The 17,928-nt window shown below is 31.1% G+C and overlaps 3 protein-coding genes across 4 annotated transcripts; 2 read left to right on the top strand and 1 right to left on the bottom strand.

Moving 5' to 3' along the window:
• Positions 1-117: 117 nt before the first annotated feature.
• On the top strand, positions 118-4,182 carry LOC110623041 (protein NRT1/ PTR FAMILY 3.1). The gene is made up of 4 exons (XM_021767877.2): positions 118-272; positions 1,732-1,949; positions 2,174-2,733; positions 3,032-4,182. The coding sequence occupies exons 1-4, from the start codon at positions 122-124 to the stop codon at positions 3,981-3,983; spliced, it is 1,881 nt and encodes a 626-aa protein (XP_021623569.2). The 5' UTR covers positions 118-121; the 3' UTR covers positions 3,984-4,182.
• A 2,092-nt stretch (positions 4,183-6,274) lies between these two features.
• Positions 6,275-7,744, bottom strand: LOC110623042 (calmodulin-7). The gene is made up of 2 exons (XM_021767878.1): positions 7,526-7,744; positions 6,275-6,952 (listed from the first exon to the last, which is right to left on the bottom strand). Exons 1-2 carry the CDS (start codon positions 7,599-7,601, stop codon positions 6,579-6,581), a joined length of 450 nt encoding a protein of 149 aa, XP_021623570.1. The 5' UTR covers positions 7,602-7,744; the 3' UTR covers positions 6,275-6,578.
• A 3,271-nt stretch (positions 7,745-11,015) lies between these two features.
• Positions 11,016-16,417, top strand: LOC110622409 (probable galacturonosyltransferase 3). 2 transcript variants are annotated; one of them, XM_043959895.1, is made up of 10 exons: positions 11,186-11,224; positions 11,309-11,361; positions 11,742-11,799; positions 12,099-12,153; positions 13,579-13,629; positions 13,775-13,912; positions 14,147-14,257; positions 14,344-14,678; positions 14,763-15,708; positions 16,062-16,417. In XM_043959895.1, exons 3-10 carry the CDS (start codon positions 11,789-11,791, stop codon positions 16,335-16,337), a joined length of 1,923 nt encoding a protein of 640 aa, XP_043815830.1. In that variant the 5' UTR covers positions 11,186-11,224; positions 11,309-11,361; positions 11,742-11,788; the 3' UTR covers positions 16,338-16,417. The 2 variants fall into 2 exon arrangements, with proteins under 2 accessions (XP_021622594.1, XP_043815830.1); XM_021766902.2 differs by lacking the exon at positions 12,099-12,153 and having other exon boundaries at positions 11,016-11,224.
• The last annotated feature ends 1,511 nt before the right edge of the window (positions 16,418-17,928 follow it).

Below are 17,928 nucleotides of genomic sequence, written 5' to 3'. Positions count from 1 at the left end.
TTTCATAAATCAATAAAGTGGGACCATGTATATCATAAGTAGCCTCGTCATAATCATATTTTGTCTTGATATCCTTACTCTTATGATGGTGTGTGTGTGTGTATATATATCTCCATCTCTTATGCTCAGCGACTCATCCTTCACTTGTCACACCAAACAGCAAGAGATGGCAGAGAATGCGGAGGAAAAAGAAAGAAACAGCATCAAAGATGGTGATAAGAGTAAGAAGAAGAAGAAGCTTGGAGGCATCAAGACAATGCCCTTCATCCTTGGTTAGTCTATTTGTCTTTTTATTTTCATTATTTATATTACTAATTAATTAGTTACTTTGAATCTTGACGTTTTTTTAATGAAATTTAGGTGTTATATATAAGTTTAATAAATTACATTATGTTTAATTTAATAAAATTTTTAAATACCAGCAGAGCAGACAAAACCAAACCATGTGCAAAAATATGGGAAACATTAATATCAGAAAGTAAGTTTGTTTGTTTTTATTTTTGAATAAAAGAAACCAAACCATGTGAATAAAAGAAAAATAAGTTGAAAAAGTAAATTATCAGATCCATAAGTAACTTTCTCTCCAAATTAAAGATAATTGAAATTATATTTTTATTTTTATAGTAATTTATTTTAATTGTCAAAATAAAGGGCAAAATAGGTATTTTATTATTTAAAACTTTTCATCTTATCCTCTAAACAAAGGATGAAAAATAACTTTTTTATTATTTCTCTTTTTGTTATCTTTTCTTTCATAAAACTTTCTAAATGTAGTGTTACAACTTATTTCATTTAATTATTTAATATAATTAATAGTAATTATTGATAATAGAAAGCATTGATCATTTATTTTAATTAATATATTTTAGATATTTAATAAATTATATTTAATTATTATTTTTGGTATATAAGTGACAAATAATGATATATAATATATTAATTAAATAATTATAACAATATTAATTATTATATAATAATAACGAATATCACGATTAGTTTATTATTATTTATAGTATACATTATAATTAGTTTAATATGATTTATTGTATTTTTAGTATATATATTATGTATTGTAATTTCAAATAATTTATTGATATAAAATTTTAATTTAAAAAAATTTATAGTTAATAATTTGTAAAAGAATAATATATTTTAAATTAAAAAAAAATCAGAATAAATATCAGCTATTAAAAATAACTCTAATTTTAGAGCTGATTCAAAGTACAGATTTATCAGTCGTGTATTTCAAAAACTTATCAAATACTTGGTTTAGTAATTTGATAAGTAATTATAGTTAATAATACAAAATAATCATATTATTAATAATATATAAATAAAAGATGAAAATAATGTGAAATTTTGTTGATTAAACTTTAAATTCTTATAAAATAATAAAATTTTACACATTTAATTTTGTCAATTTATAGTTTCATTTAAAAAATTATTAATTCATAAAAAATTAAAGCACTATCAGTAATATATATAATCAAATTATATTTATTTTTAATAAATTATCAATAATATGATTAGTTGTATTTAATTATTATAATTTTTATAAATTTAATAAAACATACGAGGTTTGTATAAAATCAAATTTTTGAGTGGTATGATCAGATTTTTTATTAATTGAATTCTCAACCTAAGCCTCTTTTTAAATAATATGTTAAAAAGAATGTTTGTTTGTAATACTTTTGATATATAAAATATTTGTAATGATTTTTTTGGGTGCAGCAAATGAAATATGTGACAGATTCGCAGCCACTGGATTCCATGCTAATATGATAACGTATTTGACACAGCAGCTGAACTTGCCGCTGGTCAAGGCCTCTAATACTCTCACCAACTTCGGTGGAACGGCTAGCTTCACTCCTCTTATTGGTGCTTTAATCGCCGATTCTTTCGCCGGCCGGTTTTGGACCATCATCGTCGGTTCCATCATCTATGAACTGGTCTCTTTCTCGGCATCTTTATTTTCTGTCTGACTTCTTAGTGGAATATTATTGAGAGACTAATACATTTTAAAATTATAGAAGCAAGTACTTATTATCTTTAACTATATTTATTACTTTTGGAAAGATATGAGTAATTTAATGAAAAAAAAAAACTAAAAATTAATTTAAGGAGAGATCAAATTTCAGAGGGGTAATTATAAATAAGGCTGAACTTGTGACAGGGAATGATCAGCATCACCGTATCAGCAGTATTCCCATCACTGCGTCCTCCGCCATGTCCATCTCAACTGAACTGCAAAGAAGCCTCAAGTTCACAATTATGGGTCCTTTATATATCGCTTCTCCTCACATCCCTTGGCACAGGTGGAATTAGGCCATGTGTGGTCACATTTGCTGCAGACCAAATTGACATGACCAAATCAAGTGTTGCTTCTCGTGGCTGGAATTTTTTCAACTGGTACTACTTCAGTATGGGAATGGCAACTTTGACTGCCTTGACCATTGTTGTTTATGTGCAAGATAATGTGGGTTGGGGTTGGGGTCTTGGAATCCCAACCATTGCCATGGCTTTGTCCATTGTAGCTTTTGTATTTGGTTCTCCACTTTACGTCAAATTAAAACCAGGTGGAAGCCCTTTCGTTAGATTGACTCAAGTGATTGTCGTTGCTGTGAAGAAGAGAAAATTGGTGGCGCCTCATGACCCCGCTATGTTATACCAGAATAAAGAGCTTGATGCTGCTATTTCTGTCAATGGAAGGCTTTTACACACCAATCAATTCAAGTATGTTATGTTATATACCCTAATCCAAATAATTTAAAGCCCATATTAAGTTTTCTTCTTCTTCTTCTTTCTTTCTTTCTTTCTTTCTTTTCTTTTTTTTTTTTTTACACACCAATCTTTCTTTCTTTCTTAGCAGAGACAGTTATTGGATAATGCTTGAGGATTTAATTCTTGACACCATTTTCTTTTCTAAAACTTCACAAATGTTTTAATTTAGTTTTTGAATTAATACAATATAGAATTGCCGATCAAGTGCAAATACTTCAATTAATTTTATTGTTTTAATGTGTACCTGCAGGTGGCTCGACAAAGCTGCTATAGTAACAGATGATGAGAAAACAGGTTCAAAGACACCAAATCTTTGGAGACTAGCCACAGTCCACCGAGTCGAGGAGCTAAAATCGCTTATTAGAATGCTACCAATTTGGGCTGCTGGGATCTTACTAGTAACAGCTTCTTCGCATCAGCACAGCTTTGTCATCCAGCAAGCTTTCTCGATGGATCGTCGATTGTCCCATTCCTTTGAAATTCCACCAGCTAGCCTATCCATCTTCAGCGTCCTCACGATGCTCACTGGGATTGTTTTATATGAACGCCTCTTCGTTCCCTTTGCTCGTCGCTTCACTGGAAACCCCTCAGGCATTACTTGTTTGCAGAGAATGGGCATAGGTTTCTTCATTAACATAATAGCAACTATTGTTTCAGCACTGGTTGAAATGAAAAGAAAAGAAGCCGCAGCCCATCACAATTTACTGGATGATCCTAAAGCCATTATTCCAATAAGTGTGTTTTGGTTGGTTCCTCAGTTTTGCCTGCATGGAGTAGCAGAAGTTTTCATGTCCGTTGGGCACCTGGAATTCCTTTATGATCAATCACCAGAAAGCATGAGAAGCACAGCTGCAGCTCTCTTTTGGATAGCAAATTCCCTTGGAAATTACATAGGAACACTCATAGTGACACTAGTTCACAACTATACTGGCCAGAACAATAATTGGTTGCCTGATAGGAATCTGAACAGGGGAAGATTGGATTATTATTACTGGCTGGTCACAGGAATCCAAGTTGTAAATCTTGTTTATTACATAATATGTGCTTGGATTTATACATATAAACCCTTAGAAGAGGCCATTGAAGAAGATGGTAAAACAACTAATGAAGAGATGCAGATCACATGTAAACTGGAGAATGAACATGGGGATAGAGAGGTCGAGCTTGGAATGTCTACAAACGAGATGGTTAAGATTGTTTAGGAGATTAGTTGTGCTTTAATTTAAGGGTAATATATTGTTTAATCCTTGGAGTATGCTAAAATCTCCACTTTAGTTCCTGTATTTTCAAAATTTACCTTATGAGTCCTTCATATTGTAATAAATAGATTAAACAGTCCCTATCGTTATTTTAGCTGGTAAGTAACCGTTAATTTGAGTGAAAAGACACATTTAGCCTTTATTTATTACTTGTTAAACGCATGAAGAACCAATCACACTACATTAATCAATTTGTGAATTCCTCTACACTTGTATGGTATCATCGTGTTTTCCATTTTTTTGTGAGAACAAGAAAAGCACAATGACTCAAGGAGCAACACTAAAGGTAAATAGTGATCCGAACATCTTTGCAGTAGAACTGCTTGAAGACCATCTGGAGGCACTTCCAACCTAACGAAACCAGTTGGAAGATTTTCAGCCCATTTCGCTAGCAATCAGCTGCACCATTGGCTTCATTTAGATAATGTTAACCTGAAAAGAGGGAATGGATTTCAGTTACTTTGATGGCACAAGTCAGGCTAGACAACACATAAAGGAGAAAAATAAGAAATACGCTCAAAAAGTCAATTAATGGCGAAAGGTTATAAAGTTTGAATCAAGAGATTGGAATTGAATGCACTTCAAGAAGAAAAGATTTTCAAAACAAAGAAAATCTAAGCTTGATCCTAGAGGCGATGGCCTTTTTCAAGTGTTCGAATGCATTAATGATAATGTCTATAGGGTGAACTTGTTAGGTGAGAATGAGGTTAGTGTTAGTATATTTTTTAGTTGTACTTTTATTATATTAGTAAATTTACAGTTAAGATTTGAATGATTTTTTATTATATTTTATAATTGTATAATATTAATTAGTAAAAATTTATTTTAATAATTGATAGAATATGGACCATTAGTTTTTTTGAATGGTTAAGTGACGAATAAAATATATGGATTAGATTTGATTTGGTTACAAAACTAAATAATTATGTGTTCTTATGATAGATAAAAATTATTTGGATTCAAATTTGATCTAAATCGACACTAAAGCTAAACCAAATCTAGTTTAGCTGTATTGGTGATTCTACCAAATCTGATCTTCGATTATTGGAGCAAGGAGCCTGTGGTTTCAATACGCTGCAATTAGCACAAGTTGATCTTCTATGGCTAGGAGATTGTGACTGCTATGGCCATTAGCTTCTCTTCTGTCACTGTGGATGATGGATTGTTTATTTAATGTCGATGGTATGTGAGCTAGTATGCGTGATTTCTACATTTGTAGGAGCCAGATTTTTCTTTTACTTGCTTTAGTGGTACCGATCTCTACTTATCCATCATTGGCTGTAGATTTTTCCCTTGTCGAGAGCATTGTTTCGTACAGGTGTGCAGCTTTCTTTGGTTTTTAAAGAGTGGGTCTGATTATCTTAGTTCGAGTTGGATTGTTGAGGCTCTTAAATTGGTAATTTTGAATGTTATTTGGGCCTTGATGAGCCTGATTCTTGTATTCTCCTGCCCAAAATGGACTTATAATGCAAATAAATGTGCATGATAAAAAGAGATTATATCAATTTAATTCCATACAATTATAGTTAATAAAATTAAATTAAACACTATGTTACCGGTGTAGCTAAAATCATAAAGTCTCGTACACCTTTATGTCTTTTGAAAAAAGAGATTGATTATAACTTGATATAAATAAAAAAATTATACTCGCGGGAGAAACAAAGTTTAATCTATCATTTATTTTTGTTTCTTATTAATTAATTAACTTTCATAAAATAAAACTAATAGCAATCACAACATAGGAAGCAAACATTAAGACACCATAAAATTGAGGCATTCAATTCAACCAACGTAAACTGCCAGAAACGTACCCAAAAATAAATCGAAACAAGACACTACAAACATCACAGTAAAAGCAACACGCCACCACCATGGACACATCACAACTGCCTTTTAAAGCTTGATTGGACATCACCAGATATAAGTCCCCAAGAAATTAAATAAAATAAAATAAATATGAAAAGCAAAATCCTTTCTTTTAACTTTTAGGAATCCTTCTGTTCTAGTTTTATGGTGGAAGTAGGGTGATCACTTTGACACCATGACTTTGGCAAAATACTCATAATTTTTACATCTGTTTCTTCCCTTACCATTTCATCAACTTCTTCTGTCAGCATCTTGAGGAGGTTTGTCATCATAACAGATGCAACAGGATATGTCGACATTACGACACTAAATCGTTAGCATAAACAAACAAATTAGTACCAAAATATAGAACCAAACAAAGACATAGATAATCCAAAAATCCAACAGATTGCATTGAATCATTCAAGGTAATTTCAAGTTCAAAGAGACTACTAAAAGAAAACAAACTGCCAAAGGCAATTGAGTTTAGCAATACATTAGAAACATGACATTAAAGGTAACATCCAGCATTCACAACCATAGATAGATCACAACTGCCTTTTAAGAGCTTGATTCAACAACGTTAAATAAAAATTGCCCAAATATAGAAAATAACATAAAAAGGAAAAAGAGAAATCCTTCCTTAACCTTTTAAGAATCCTTCCATTTTAATTTTGGAGGGACTCTGGTTGATCACTTTGCCATCATGACTTTGACAAATTCCTCGTAATTTATCTGGCCATCACCATCAACATCTGCCTCCCTTATCATTTCATCAACTTCTTCATCTGTAAGCTTCTCACCGAGGTTTGTCATCACATGGCGGAGCTCAGCAGCAGAAATAAAACCATTCTGATCCTTGTCAAAAACTCTAAAGGCCTCTTTCAGCTCCTCCTCGGAATCGGTGTCTTTCATCTTCCTAGCCATGAGATTGAGAAACTCAGGGAAATCAATAGTTCCATTCCCATCAGCATCAACTTCATTAATCATGTCCTGGAGCTCTGCCTCAGTGGGGTTCTGTCCCAGTGATCTCATCACAGTCCCAAGCTCCTTTGTGGTAATGCAACCTGCCAATTTTCCAATTAATCTCCATGGTTAGAGACGTAGTAAGAAAGTGAAATGATCACAATCAGGAGGGAAATATAACTTATATGGAAAGCTAGACATCATTTTCTGGAATGCAATCATGCAAACAAATAGAAATGGAGCTGAAATGGTTTCATGGATCCAGACACGAAGAATCATAATGTTGTGATATTATGTGAATATGCCTGCTTATGTAACAATCGACTTTTGTTGTTATGAAATACGTGTTTTATAAGGAAGAAGAGAATCAAAATCCCCATTTCTTGCTTTCTGACCCAGAATAAACAATTACCAAATCCTAAAAAATGCAAATCGGAATTCACATTTGCAACAAAAATGGGTCAAATAGAAGATCCAATATTAAATCAAATTCTGAAGAAGCGATTCTACCATCAAACTATCCCAAATCGAGACAAAGAAAAAACAACAACGCATGAGAATAGTAATATAGCCACAAGAAAATCGAGAGAAATAAGAATCAAATCAACACAAATAACAAAATACAAGGCAGATCTAGGCATACAGCGAAAGATAGAAAGAGAGAGGAATCGAACCATCTCCATCTTTGTCGAACAAGCTGAATGCCTCCTTGAACTCAGAGATCTGATCATCGGTAAGTTGATCTGCCATTTGTAGTCGTTTTTCCTTAGTTTTTGAGAAACTGTTAACTTACAAAAATTTCGAAGATGAATGTAAAAGGAGAGTGATCCAAAAAAATCAGTCTAAAGAAAGGAGAGAGATGCGCAAATCACAGATGGCGTTTTATTTAAGCTAGCTTGAAAGTCCTTTCAGTTTGTTGTTGTTTTTTTACTCAGTTAGACGTCTGACCATTATGCCCTTCCAACACTATTTTTTTTATTTTCTGTTTTTATATTTAGAAATTTTACATTTATATTTTCTCTGAATTCACGCGCTAATTAATAGTTAGTTATTCTAAGAAGTGTGGGGCTTGTGTGGTCTAGGGTTAAGCAATCTTACGAGAAATTTTAGAATGTAATTGTCCTATTTAAGGGGTTTGAATCAACGAATTTAAAGGCAATAATAGATGAAAGGATATAAGGATTTAAAGCATTTTTTTTAAAAGAAAATAAAAATTTTAAACAAAGTGTATTTCTATGTGCATAATATTTTCCACAATAATTCATATATTTTTATTTTTATAATGATTTATTTTGCAAGAATAATTTTTTTATAAAATTATATATGATTTTAAATTATTTTTTAATATTTTTAATTTAAAAAATTAAATTATTTCATTTTAAAAAACAAATTAAATTAAATTAAATTATTATGAAATTTTTTACTCTAATGAATAGATAAGCTTAAATGGTACCTTTATACCCAATTAGTTGAATCAATATTATACAAATCCTATCTTAGTTAATTAAAACGTACAAAAGTATCGTTTTGGGGAGGAATAATTACTGAATTTTATAAATTTTTACGATTTTATTTATATTTTAAAAATAATTAATTAAATTTTATATTTTAAACATTTAATCAATTATACTATTTAATTGTTAATATGCTAACAATAGCATCACATTATACATCACGTGTGTATATGCACATAATATAATATAATTAAAAAATATACTTATATTTTTAAATCATTACAATTTTATTTTATACTTTTCAAGTAATTAATTAAATTTTATACTTTGAATATTTAATCAATTTTATGTCACTAATAAAAACATATATTATATATTACATTCTCAATAAACTCCTAATTTATTTTTTAATTTTATTTTTTCAAAATAATTATCTTAAATATTAGATCATAAGTGAATTATAGATTATTTTAGAGACTAAAGATTTATTGAATTATTTACGGTTAAACTAATATGATATGAAATTACTTGGCTAAAATTATATACTTTTAAATTTTTATCATTTTAATCCATATTATAAAATTATTAGTGAGATAATAGTTAAAATTGATGGGTGTATAAAGCTTAAACTTAATTGATAATTTTATAATATGGATTAGATTGACAAAAATTTTAAAATTACATAATTTTGACTGTTCAATCTAAAATAATTTTCTAAATTTTCATTCTTTGAAAAATATTTAATTCACTTATCACTCAATATTCAAAATAAATTAATATTCAATATTTTATAGAAGTGATTTATGGATATTTCAGAAAATGAGAATTAAAAAATGAATCTAAGAGTTCACAAAAATTCATGTGATATAATTATATAGTGTTTCCATTAATAACATATAAATTTTCTTAAAGATAAGTCGAATTAATTAAATGCTCAAATTATAGAGTTTAATTAATTATATTGTGTTCGCGGTATACAATGGCACATGATATAATTCTAATATTAATGCATTAACTTTAAATAAATTATTGGTGTAATTAGTTAGTTATTTAACTTATAGATTTTAATTAGTTATTTTTAAGTATAGTATAAAATTATAAAAATTTATAAAGTATAAAATTAAATTAATTATTATTATTAATTTTACCTAATGCTGATTCTGCCACCCCCCAAATTTATGAGGGGCGGAGATATGAGATATTCTCCCTACTTAAATCCTGTAATCTACCCTAAAAACTATTTCATTAAAAAATTATTTTATTTTATATAATTATTTTACTATCTTTATGATTTTGTATAGTTTATAAATCTAAGCTCATCATGGTGGTGAGAAGTGTGAAGAACTGTAATATTTTTATACCAAACATCTCACGATTGAAAAAGAAATACAGAAACAAAAATACATTAAATTATTGATTCAAAAAAAAAGAAATACATTAAATTAACATTAAATTCAATCACAAATAATAATTTAATATTTGATTTGGCAAAAAAATAAAATTATATTATGGTTGGTTAAACTAAAAAAAAAAAAAATATGAATTCAACGTTCACTCCAACATTTAAATTAATAAATTAGAAAATAATTAAAATATAAAACTTAAGAACAGTTATTTAAGAGAATTGCTATCTTTATTTATGTGATCATTAGATTTTATACTATAAAAATATAAAATGAATATGACATTTTCTATAAATTTAGTGAGATTTAGCCCGATATTTAATAAAGGATATCGTCAGCTAATTGGTCGGTGATTCTGTAATATAAATATGCTGGCATATGTATGTTAATGGTAATATTGTGTTGAGACTCTATCTTTTCAGGAGAGAGTAAGTCTTGATAAAGAATCGGATGTAACGGTGTCCGAATCTTCTTTTCGAGTAGAATCGAGTAACAATTTTATCAGATACTTGCCACTTAACTTTATTTTATTGTTATAGCTCATAGCTCATTTTGGACAATTTTTATATAATATAAAAGGCTTTCTCGTTAATTTTCAATTTTTCAGATTTAAAAATAGCTGTTGTTCTCATTATATAAGACATATAGTCCATCGAAATTAATTTTTTTCCTATTCAGATCGTTTTACCTTTTAATTATGCCTGCTTTATTTTTCGATCAATATTATCTTTTAAAATAATATTAATTTTAAAATAATATTAATATTACAAAATAATGATAATATTTCAATACATTATATTTGTTTGATATGTTAACAGAATAAATAAATTTATTATTTTAAATTGACAATAATAAATATATAATTGCCAGAAGTGAGATAGATGATGAATGAAAGAAGAGAAAGCTAAGCTCACCATTGTGCTTAGAAGTATCAAGTAAGAACGGTAATATTTTTATACCAAATATTTTTAGATTGGAAAAAGAAATATTGAAAAAAAAATCATCATAATGATGGCTGAAATTTAATAAAGTTATAATATATGTATTAAAATATTTATTTTTAGAAATTTAGACATAAATATTAGCTGGATATGATTTAATGATTAAATAATATTATATATTTAAAGTTATTTTGATTATTTTAAAAATAATTAATAAAAATTTTAATTAAACATCTGATAGAATTAAAATACAAGGATTAAACTGTTAAATTTTAAAAATATAAAACATATATATTAATTTTGACATATTTCAGGGATATAAACGTAATTTTACCCATTTCAATCGTTGAGGAAGGCCTGTGCTGATTTCACCAGTGTGAACGCTGAAGAACGGCCATGGAAAGATCACAAAACAGACCAGACCAAACCAAACCAAACCCGATTCCTCTCATACAGATGTAAAAGCATTGCCTTTCCGTTCTTCACCTGTTTCCATCTCTTTCTCCTTGTCCGTTTCTATGGAATCTCCTACTTTTTCATTCTGGACCTTGGCTTCTATGCTGCCCTTCTCACTGGTACGTAATATTCTCATCTTCCTTCTAATCGCTTGAATTTTTCAATTTTTTTCCGTATTTTTGGTTCTAATTTCTTGAATACAGGTTCTTTTTCATGTTATTCTGATCGGGGTAGAGTCTTCAGTTAATCCTCCCGTGTAAGATCTCTCTGTAAACGTTCATGTTTCTTTTTTCTAATCTTTGATATCTGAAATTGGGTAAAATAATGATTGAAACTGGATTTTCAATCTTTAAAGGTTCATGGGATTGGGGAATTCTACCCAACAAAAAAGAAAAGGAAATTGGAGTAATGATACTAGACCAATACTTTTATACCAACTACTTGATCCACTTGTGCCGTTAAAATGTGGCTTGGATCGTCTGAAGGAATGAGTGGACCAATAAAATTCTGTATTATTGCAGAAGTTTCAAGTGGCTGATACACTAGTCTTGGTTCAAGAACGATTTATCTGTTAATTGCAAACTAATTTCTTAATGTTGACTCCATTGCCTATACTTTTATTTTCCTTTATTGCAGTCAAGGAGAGCTAAAAGCATATCAGCCATTGTTTGATTGTGAAGGACATGATGGAAAGGTTTGAATTTTAACTTTGTTTTCTTATCATTACTAAAGATGCCTTTTGGCTTTCAATTGTAATATTCTATTTGTTAGTTCTTATGGCTTTCTTTCTTGGAACTACAATTGTAGTCTTTAATAAGGTAAAATAATATACGGGCCAAAAAGCTTAAAGTAGGATTTTTTTTGTTTGTTTTTCCTTTGCTGTTGAATTTTCAGTTTTGGTCTCTGCATAACACACCTTGGTTATAATTCCAATATAATTTTCCCTTGATGTAGATGATGTGCTTGTAATTACCTCTTCTTTTCCTTTATCAGGGCTTTGGTTCAAGTGTATGTGTTATCATTTTTAGAAGGTGCACAGCTTATAAAGGTTGGATATAAACACTTTATTAAAGTTTATAATTGGTGCATTGTGTTGTATGCGTAGTGAGTCTCACCCTCACTTGTTTTTACATTGTGAGGTAGAGTCTCATATTTGGTCCATTTACATAGAATTGGGTTTGTTTACAGTCATTGGAGACTGTCTTAGGTGTAAAATAGAGAGGTTTTAGTGGATAAATTGATGTTGAAGTGCGCTAGGATTTACTTTTCTATTTGGTGGTTTTATGGAGTATATGGGTGGAGAGGTGTGCAAACATTTTCAAAAGCCAGAACTTTTTCTTCAATCTATTATGGGGTAAGGCTGTTTTATTGGCCTCATTGTGGGCTTCTGTTTCTGAGTCCCTTTTTAACTTTTTATGGCACAGCAGAGTAGAATATTAAAAGAGCTCTGTAAAAAAGGTGGCAATTCTCCTTTTCCTGTAATCCCGTTCATTCCATGAAGTCGGTCTGAAATTTGAAACTGTGCTGCAAGGGTTTTCAAAGTAGTGTCTTTAAGTAATTCAACTTGAACGTTCTTTGTTCTTGTTTTTATGTGTTATTTGTGTTCCTGTGTTGGATAGGTTGGAGAATGCCTAATCATCTACATTTTCATGTCTATGCATGACATTTTTATGGTTTTATTTGTAGTGGCAGCAGCCAGGTTATTAGTTGTGATAATGAACTTAATTGAACTAACCTTTAATCCAAACTAGTTACCTTCATTCGACTTAGTTTAGAGCTACATCTATATAAATACCTAAGCTGTTGAATCCTTTCTCACTACTTGCCCCATGTCCTCCTATGTTTTTCACTTGCTTTCTCATTTCAAAAACTTCAATGTGGTAATATATGAGTGCATCTTTTGCTACACAGAAACTTCATTGAAGCTTAATGCACCACACAAGTGATGTCAGATACTTGATGTCTGTCCATTAAAACTCTGAAACTTGATAAAATAGATTTTCATGCCAAGATTGTGAAAACTTGAATTTCATTTAAAGTAGAGCTGAAAACTTAACACATACTGCAGGAACTATAAATGTACTGGCATGTTCCATATTCTTTAAAATGTTTCACAGAAAATGTAAAATGTAATCTTATGAATGTGTGTATGATAAAACATTTTTTTGCCATCAATTAACTAAGCTAGAACAATTATTTATTGATTGATTGTATGAGAGATGTTACATTTGGTGATAAATGATTAAAGCCACCTGATTTAGCCAAATTTATCTCCTCAATGAGTACAGTAGCAAAAGAATTTTTTTGTGGCTGGATCCATGAGTTATTAAATTTCAATAATTATCCATTGCTTTGATCCTTATTTCTTGTTATCCCATCTACTGTCTTTTGGGTGATGTCATTATTACTTTAGGATACACGTGATGTGAAAATTTTGTGTTTACTTATCATGTATCTTAATTCTGGTGAACAGGATCAGGATACATTTTCTGGTGCTAGACTTGGAAATCCTCTGGATGAAAAGGTAATTAATACCATTGACAGTTCAGTTGACATCTGTTAATTTTGATGCTTATGTATGTACATTTCATCCAGAAAAGGTAATTAACGCCATCTTTCTGTTCAGTTGACACCTGTTTTTGATGCTTATACGTGTACATTCTGTCCAGGACATTGACATAATTGCAACATATAGTGGCACTTCCGGTGATATTAAGATTAAGAGGGTGAAAATGAAGGACTTGTCTGCTTCCTGGGTTTTGGAAAATCCCATAGATAAAGGCCATGATAAGCCAAAGGCTTCCTCGGTAACATTAACACCAACTGGTTCTGGTGTTGAGTTTTCAATGGAAACAATTGCTGCAAAATAAAGAACAAGTTCACTGAAAAACAATTTCCACAAAGTTATTGGATGAATGAAAGAACAATATAATGTTACACCAACAGTATTTCCTTTTGAAATTTAGTTCATGGATAATGGCACTCGAGTTTCCAAGTTACTGAATTTGACAGGAATTTTTCCTTATCACTTCCTTTCACAGACATCAAAGGACTCATTTCAATCTGTTCCCAAACTTCAAGATAATGTCGAGCATTCTGGGAATCAACAACCTCCTAATTTAGCAACAAGTCCAGTGAGGCTGCAGCGTCGGGTGAACTCACAGTAGCCTTTGCTTGTGTTTACAATGTGTGTCCAGTGCAGTTAATTTGGTTTTAATGACGGTTATTTGCACTTTAGCTATTGAGGCAAAGAAGGAGGGATCTTCGAACTGCATTGCTAGCTCGGCAAGATGAAGAAGCGGACAACCAGACAAGAGCAGCAGCAATAAAACAATCTGAAAGCTTGGACACCACTGTCAAGGGAAAGTACAGTATATGGAGAAGAGACTATGAGAATCCACATTCTGATTCTATGTTGAAACTAATGCGGGATCAGATTATTATGGCTAAAGCATATGCAAATATAGCCAAATCTAATAATGAAACCAGCCTTTATGACTTGCTTATGGAACATTCTAGAGAAAGTCGACATGCTATTCGAGAAGCTACATCAGATGCTGAGCTTCACCCTAGGTATAGCTATTTTGTTCTTCGACTTTTGTTTTACCAGTTTCCAGTTCTAGGTTCTCATGCAGAAATATTCTTTTACTTTACCAGTGCACTTACTCGAGCAAAAGCAATGGGTCATGTGCTCTCTATAGCAAAGGATAGATTGTATGAATGTCCTACTATGTTGCTGAAGTTACGTGCTATGCTTCAGTCAAGTGAAGAGAATGTAAATGCTCTGAAGAAGAAGAGTGCCTTCTTGATTCAACTAGCTGCAAAAACAATTCCAAAACCATTGCATTGTCTTCCTTTGCGGCTTGCTGCTGACTATTTTTTGCTCGGTTATCAAAATAGAGAGTATCCAAACAAAGAAAAGCTTGAGGATCCTTCTCTTTATCACTATGCCATCTTTTCTGATAATGTACTAGCAACATCTGTGGTGGTTAATTCCACAGTGCTTCATGCAATAGATCCTGGAAAACATGTTTTCCATATAGTCACAGATAAATTGAACTTTGCAGCAATGAAAATGTGGTATCTTGTCAACCCCCCTGCAAAAGCAACAGTACATGTTCAGAATATTGATGATTTCAAGTGGTTGAATTCCTCGTACTGTTCTGTTCTACGTCAGCTTGAATCTGCCAGGGTTAAAGAATACTACTTCAAGGCAAATCATCCTTCCTCCCTCACTGCTGGGTCTGATAATCTCAAGTACAGGAATCCCAAATATTTGTCTATGCTGAATCATCTTAGATTCTACCTCCCTGAAGTTTATCCAAAGCTAGATAAGATCCTTTTTTTGGATGACGATATTGTGGTTCAGAAGGATTTGACGCCGCTTTGGTCTGTTGATCTGAAGGGGATGGTGAATGGTGCAGTGGAGACTTGTAAGGAGAGCTTTCATAGATTTGATAAATATCTCAATTTTTCTAATCCAAAGATCTTTGAGAATTTCAGCCCAAATGCTTGTGGTTGGGCATTTGGAATGAACATTTTTGACTTGAAGGAGTGGAGAAGACAAAATATCACCGGAATATATCATCATTGGCAAGATCTGGTAAAATCTTCAATAATTTCTTTTCTCCCCAGTGCATAACCTGTTTTCCATATGCATATTTATATCATGTTAGTGTCTTGGAGTATGTTTGAATTATAGACTACACTGAATGGTATCAATCTTTCATGAGAATCTACAATGCATAACCTCACTGGAATTGCACCTTTTCATTCTTTTGATGATGATGTCCGAAAATTACTTGTGCTTATATTCTATACTTCATTGGCAACTGGTGAAATATGAATGTTCTCATCTGTGCTCTGATTCTGTATAGTTTGCCTTAAATGTGAAACAGCAAATTCTACTTCCAGAATTTTGTCGAAAAAACAATTAATAGATGAATTATTTTGCAGAATGAGGATAGAACTCTTTGGAAGTTGGGAACATTGCCTCCAGGATTGATCACTTTCTATAATCTAACCTGTCCGTTGGATCGTCGCTGGCATGCCCTGGGACTTGGTTATGACCCAGCCCTTAACCAAACTGAGATTGAAGATGCAGGTGTAGTTCATTACAATGGAAATTACAAGCCTTGGTTGGATTTGGCTATCACCAAGTACAAGTCTTACTGGTCTAAATATGTAAAGTATGATAACCCTTATCTCCAACTTTGCAACGTTAGAGAATGATGTTTCTTGAGGAAAATTTTTGTCAAGTGCCTTGTAGAAATATTTTTATTCTTTATAAACGTAGTTCATTCAATTTGTCATTTCCAATTTCTATGTGAAGAAGTCCTTCCATATTGTTATTATAGTTATTATTTTTGCTTTACCCGAAAAAACCCCGACACACAATTGAAAGGTTCCATTACACACCTGAACTATATATGTCACTGCATATGTAGGCATACAATTTGTACTAATTACAAGGTTATTTTAATTACATTTTTGGATAGTTCAATGTTGTCTTAGAATGTGCCATGAGGTGTTTTTGATAAAATTTAGGGGGTGTAAATATGAATTTTGCCAAATATTTTTTAAAGCAACTAACATGAAATGAAGAATTGAATCTCATTAAAGATAATTACCAAATAGCGGGGCATTCCTTGATTCTCATCCCTCTCATGTTCCACTTCTCTCGTCCTTCTTGTCTTTACCTGCCGAACTCTTTATAAATCTAAATAAATTTACGAAAGGTTCAAAAAGAATACATATCCTACTACAACTATATAGAAGAAATGAGAAAGAGATTAATCTATCTGGAACAGAGGAGCATGACAGTAACATAGTAGGAGAGAGAATTTACTAGACTCAGTAAATATGATGATGGCATTATTGCCTCAGAAAGAGAAAAATGTTTAAGGTTTTGAGTATAGGTTGAACGAATCCATCATACCGCATATCACAGCCTTACCGATTGTTGATTTTGCAAAACTAGTGTCAGCAGCATAGAATGTGAAAAGGGTACCTTGGAAAGGGCATGCAATACAGATCCATTTGTTAACAAACTTTGAGAAAACCTATCAATGAACAAGTTAAAACCAATGATGATGTAGTTGTGTAAAATGAAGGGACTATACTTTTGTCTATGAAGTTCGATGAAATTTGAAATCACTTGTCATCGAGAAAAGAATATGCATACATCTGAATGGAGTGATATGAAACATGACACAAGTAGTCCACCCATTTAATATGAAATTATATCGATTTTTCTATTCCCAGAATGTGGTTCCTTTCTTATATCCACATTTAATGAGCATATCAATCATATCATGGAAGTGATACACCTCAATCACATGGAAAAGTTTTTCACTCACACTCTACACTTTATATTTTTTCAATTTTTTAATTTTGTTAACCTATTTGTACTATAACCTGAATTCAGGTTACCCTATCATACCTTTTTTTTTTCAAAGAAATCTGAATTCAGGTTTTGCTTTCAATCAAAGTTTCCCTATATTTCCTATATGTTGGTCATGAATTCAACTCTCACACACTATACTTCATATTTTTTTAATTTTTCAATTTTTGTAAGGCACAAATATCTGATTTATTCAAGCACAAGGAGGTATTGTAAGGCACAAATAGAAAGTATTTGGTTCTGTCATACAGAAACTTTAAAATCAAATTTTATCTCAATTGGAAAAGGACTGTGATCAGTATAAGAAAATCTTATTTAATAGTTGTCGATACATATTTTAACTTGGATCAACATTGACTTAAAGTCATTAATAAAGCAAACATCCCGGTCAATACAACCTTTTAAAAAGTGAGCAAAATA

This window comes from Manihot esculenta, chromosome 9 (genome assembly GCF_001659605.2).
Source record: "Manihot esculenta cultivar AM560-2 chromosome 9, M.esculenta_v8, whole genome shotgun sequence".
Classification (NCBI taxonomy): domain Eukaryota; kingdom Viridiplantae; phylum Streptophyta; class Magnoliopsida; order Malpighiales; family Euphorbiaceae; genus Manihot; species Manihot esculenta.
The sequence above is the reverse complement of the archived record's forward strand: the minus strand, read 5'-3'. Positions and strand labels throughout refer to the sequence as shown.

Coding starts and splice junctions, on each gene's coding strand:
- LOC110623041 (XM_021767877.2), top strand. CDS start 122: ATGCTCAGCGACTCATCCTTCACTTGTCACACCAAACAGCAAGAGATG. Junction 1,950..2,173: donor GTTCCATCATCTATGAACTG/GTCTCTTTCTCG, acceptor AACTTGTGACAG/GGAATGATCAGCATCACCGT. Junction 2,734..3,031: donor TTACACACCAATCAATTCAA/GTATGTTATGTT, acceptor GTGTACCTGCAG/GTGGCTCGACAAAGCTGCTA.
- LOC110623042 (XM_021767878.1), bottom strand. CDS start 7,601: ATGGCAGATCAACTTACCGATGATCAGATCTCTGAGTTCAAGGAGGCA. Junction 6,953..7,525: donor GTTCGACAAAGATGGAGATG/GTTCGATTCCTC, acceptor GAAAATTGGCAG/GTTGCATTACCACAAAGGAG.
- LOC110622409 (XM_021766902.2), top strand. CDS start 11,168: ATGGAATCTCCTACTTTTTCATTCTGGACCTTGGCTTCTATGCTGCCC. Junction 11,225..11,308: donor CTATGCTGCCCTTCTCACTG/GTACGTAATATT, acceptor TCTTGAATACAG/GTTCTTTTTCATGTTATTCT. Junction 11,362..11,741: donor TCTTCAGTTAATCCTCCCGT/GTAAGATCTCTC, acceptor CCTTTATTGCAG/TCAAGGAGAGCTAAAAGCAT.